Genomic DNA, 4,119 nt, shown 5'->3' on the forward strand with positions numbered 1-4,119 from the left:
CATCAGATGAACATCATGCATCATGATCAGTTTTCACTAACAGATTTTTTGAAATCATCTTGGTGATTAATAATAATTCTTGTCTGTCTCATCAGCTGAGGAACAATGAGCAGTTGAATCAGAAAATGACTCAAATACAAACTTTTTTTTAGGACACATGGAGATAAAACTTGGGGCTTACAGTTTAATTATCCTGTAGAGGGCCCCACTGGATCCTCAGGTTGAGGGGCATCCCTCTGTTCCCTGGACCTCCACCATCCTCCTCCTCCTCCTCCTCCTTCTCCTCCTCCTCCTCCTCCCCTCTCCGTAATTTTTCACAGCTCCATCCGCGCGCTCAAAAGCTGGAGCGTCAGAGCGCACGATGCTGGAGAGCTGAAACAGGAGAGGCTCAGAGAGGAGAGAGCAGAGAAAAGTCTTCACTGCTGCAGGTGGAGGCATCAAACCACCTTCCTCACGCAGCAGGACCAGAGTCTGCAGCGGTGAAAGTCGAGCACAGAAGCCGGGAGAAGACGGAGCGCCGGTCAGTCCACCTTCCTCCTCCTCCTCCTCTTCCTCAGTCCCCCAGAGGAGGAAAGATTCCCCTAAACGCAGTGAGAGGCTCGGATGAGGAGATCCGGAGGGCGGAGGGCATTGGATAGCCAACACCGACCAGTAAGTCCTGAAACCCAGGAGCTCCTCTTTACTTGATGCAGGTTTTGGAATCACAAGTGTCATTTTATGCAAACAAAAACACAAGATTTTAAAGTTTTTCTTCTTCTCCTAAACTTCAGCAGCATGTGATCCAACTTCTGTAACAACTTGTTTGACAATTAAAATACGATGTTCTTTGTTTGCAAAAAAAAAAAAAGTATTTTTCCCCAAACCCATAGTGTCTAAACAAATACTACAAATACAAAACTTTGATAAGAGAAAATTAGACAGAAAATTAAGGTTTGTTGAATTTTGGAAAGAAGAAGGGTTTTAAGTTGCTCTCATTGAAGCTTTGYTCATGTATAAACCTCATGTGGAGGGTAAATCAGAGTTGATATTTTATATTTGTGCTTTTGCTCTACTTTATTTTTCATAAAGACAATTTTTTACGATACAAGGAGGAGACAGAGGAGAGAAAATGCAGTCAGATGAAGAAAAGTCGAGAATTTAAGTAAARACAAACTTTTAAACACTAATTAATTTATCTATATTTGTATAAAGACTAATTGCATCCTGTTTTTTAAGACTGAGGAAAATGTATTTGTTTTAGGAATAGTAAATTGTAAATAAAAGTTAAGCAAGGTTTAAGGTTTGAATAAGCAGTAAAACATATTTTTACTTGATTTCGTTTATTTTATTCACGACAATACAGAATATTTTAATCTGGACTCTAAAAGAGAGGTTTACTTCAACAGACTGCTGCTCAAAAAAACAATTATGGTTTTATTCCAACATTTTTTACAGTTGGTGATACTTATTGCAAAGAAAAAATTTTTATATGAACTACATGAAGATATTTCACCTTTAATTGATGCCTCTTACTGAAAAAAGACAAAAAGAGTTTGTTTTTAAGCTTCAGTCTTTTGTGTTCTTTCATTTCAGTGAGAACATAKAACTTGTCATATTAAACATTCTAAAAGAAGCAGAATTTATTTTTACATCTGAGTGATAATGAAGTAAACGTCACTGCAAACGAACACCTGAAGTACAAGGTGCTGATTTAACTCTGAACATTTGTAAAACTAACAGCTGTCTGTGGTGATCAGAGACATGCAGGGAGGGAAAGAAAGGTGGAAGAAAAAATAATTTAATAATTTTTTAATTAATTTCTCCTGACCCAGTGGCAGCTTCAGACTTATTGGACCCCAAATCTGCCGCTCACAACACGAAGCCCCGCCTCTCCTTCTCCACAAAGCCAATCACCCTGACTTCTCGGGAGGAAAACGAGGTGAGGAATTTAAAAATAATAGAAATTAAAACACCTGGACGTTTGGAGCAGTCCCACATGTTTGTGTCTTCGTGTGACGTGTTGCAGGTGGTGGTGGTCACAGTGATGAAGTGGAAAACAGTGACAGCCATCTTCCTCCTGGTGGTTCTGTACCTGGTGATTGGAGCAGCTGTCTTCAGGTCTCTGGAGCAGCCTCACGAGAGGTAGGAAGGTTGTAAACGTTTTACCCATCATGCCTGTGTTCAGTTCTCCTGAAGGCAAAGACTTCATGAGGGGTTTAGTGTTTCTGTCTTTTGACGAACATAGATCCTCATCTTCCTCTTCCACCTTTCAGCGCCCAACGTTTGGCCATCCTGACCCAGAAGCTGGAGTTCCTGTCCCAACATACCTGTGTCAACCAGAGCCAGCTGGAGGAGCTCGTCAAGGTGTGGCTCACCTCAGAACGCCCTTGTATAAGAAACGGCAGCGGGGTGTGTGTGTGTGTGTGTGTGTGTGTGTGTGTGTGTGTGTGTGTGTGTGTGTGTGTGTGNTGTGTGTGTGTGTGTGTGTGTGTGTGTGTGTGTGTGTGTGTGTGGTTGATTCTCTCACTAATCAACAGGTTGATTAGTGAGAGAACAGCTCATTAAAGCCCAACTCTGATGTTTAATTTGAATATAAGGAAGCCTTTGAACATGTTTCAGTGCATCKTCCACCAGTTCTGTCTGAAAACTACAACTGGTGTTTTTACAACCCAGAGTTTCTCTGCATGCATTCACTAACATAAATACAGCTGCTTTAATCTGTGTTGTCAAGACTTGAGCTGATTTTGAGGTGAAATCAAACACTTAACATCTATGGACATTTGTGTTTAGCTGCACTCCTCTTTCATGTAGTTATTATAGTCTCCTGCCCCTCTTATATCTGCAACTTTAGGAGCAGACCATTCTGAAGTTTAAGTAGTSTAAATACTCTGTAATCAGCTCAATCTGTGACTTTTAGCTTTTGAATACAGTGAGCCGCAAACACAATTTACAAACACAATTTAAAAACATTTACACAACAAAAACATTTTAAATAAACAAGCATGACAACAAAATGTGAAAAATTGGGGCCTCAAGCTGTTTTTGTTATAAAAGTTCATAAAACAGTTTTTAGTTTTTCATGTTTCCTGCAGAAACTCTGGTTTCATGAGACATTTTTACTTTTTTATTGTCTGAGAAACAACAATGGTTTCAGTAAATGAATAAAGACAAATAAAATCCCCTGTCTTCAAAGTAGATTTTGTCAAACTGCTRAAATAAAAACAGGTAAATATTTACATAAACTACTACAAACTGTGAAATCATGAAAGTGTTGAGTGCAAAAAGTTTGATAGTTTTTTGCTGTAGTTTTCAGCACCAAGGACAGCTTAAGCATCAGAGGAGCAGCTGAGATGCTGGAAGTCTTTCTGTTAGTTAAATCGCTGACCTTGGTCCTGAGCACAGTTCTTATTCAAAAGGTTTTGTCTAAATCATTCAACTTTATTTAGTCAGGACAGAGTTCAAATAATACATAAACGTAAAAMCATTTGATGTATTGCACCAGATTTAGGCTAATTTTCACCTGTAGTCCCTCCARACAACAAACAATTATCTTCAATAAATTATCAAACAATCAACATCAATAAAACAAAGAAAACCAGCTGAATCAAGTTATTGTTAAAAAGTTACACAGCTCGTGAGTTTTTATAAATTTTAAAGTTAAGTCAGTTCTTTTTATTTTTCTATTTTCTCCAGCAAGTTGTGTCTGCGATGCGATCCGGRGTGAACCCTGCAGGATCCCTGAACAATCACAGCAGCCTGTGGGACCTCAGTTCTGCCTTCTTCTTTGCTGGAACCGTCATCACAACCATCGGTAGGAAACACACAATTAGTTTGTGCAAAACATTAATCAAAACAAAAATCAAACACATTTAGGGAAAAGTGCTTGTAGGTTTGTTCTTTTCATTCCACTCTAATCCAGATTTTTGCAGTGTTCTATAAAGTACCACAAAGTGAAATTTGAGTAAAAGTAWAAATCTCTTACCTTAAAATTACTTTGGTAAAAGTTAAAGTCTTCTCTAAGAATATTACTTGAGCAAAAGTCTTAAAGTATTTGATATTTACTGTACTTATGTATCAAAAGTAAATTTCTTATATAAAATTGTCATGAGCTGCAGGCAGGAAAGAACCCAGGGCACAGGC

At 38.5% G+C, this 4,119-nt stretch overlaps 1 protein-coding gene across 1 annotated transcript in view; it reads left to right on the forward strand.

The window, feature by feature from the left end:
• The first annotated feature begins 314 nt into the window (after nt 1-314).
• Nucleotides 315-4,119, forward strand: part of kcnk2a (potassium channel, subfamily K, member 2a) — a 9,164-nt gene continuing 5,359 nt past the window's right edge. Inside the window, exons 1-5 of the mRNA XM_014001809.1 lie at nt 315-651; nt 1,812-1,918; nt 2,006-2,121; nt 2,253-2,343; nt 3,673-3,790. Of these exons, the coding sequence (XP_013857263.1) occupies nt 651; nt 1,812-1,918; nt 2,006-2,121; nt 2,253-2,343; nt 3,673-3,790 (433 nt within the window). The 5' untranslated portion in view covers nt 315-650. The remainder of the gene's footprint in view (nt 652-1,811; nt 1,919-2,005; nt 2,122-2,252; nt 2,344-3,672; nt 3,791-4,119) is intronic.

Source organism: Austrofundulus limnaeus, unplaced genomic scaffold, assembly GCF_001266775.1.
Source record: "Austrofundulus limnaeus strain Quisiro unplaced genomic scaffold, Austrofundulus_limnaeus-1.0 Scaffold10, whole genome shotgun sequence".
Lineage (NCBI taxonomy): Eukaryota > Metazoa > Chordata > Actinopteri > Cyprinodontiformes > Rivulidae > Austrofundulus > Austrofundulus limnaeus.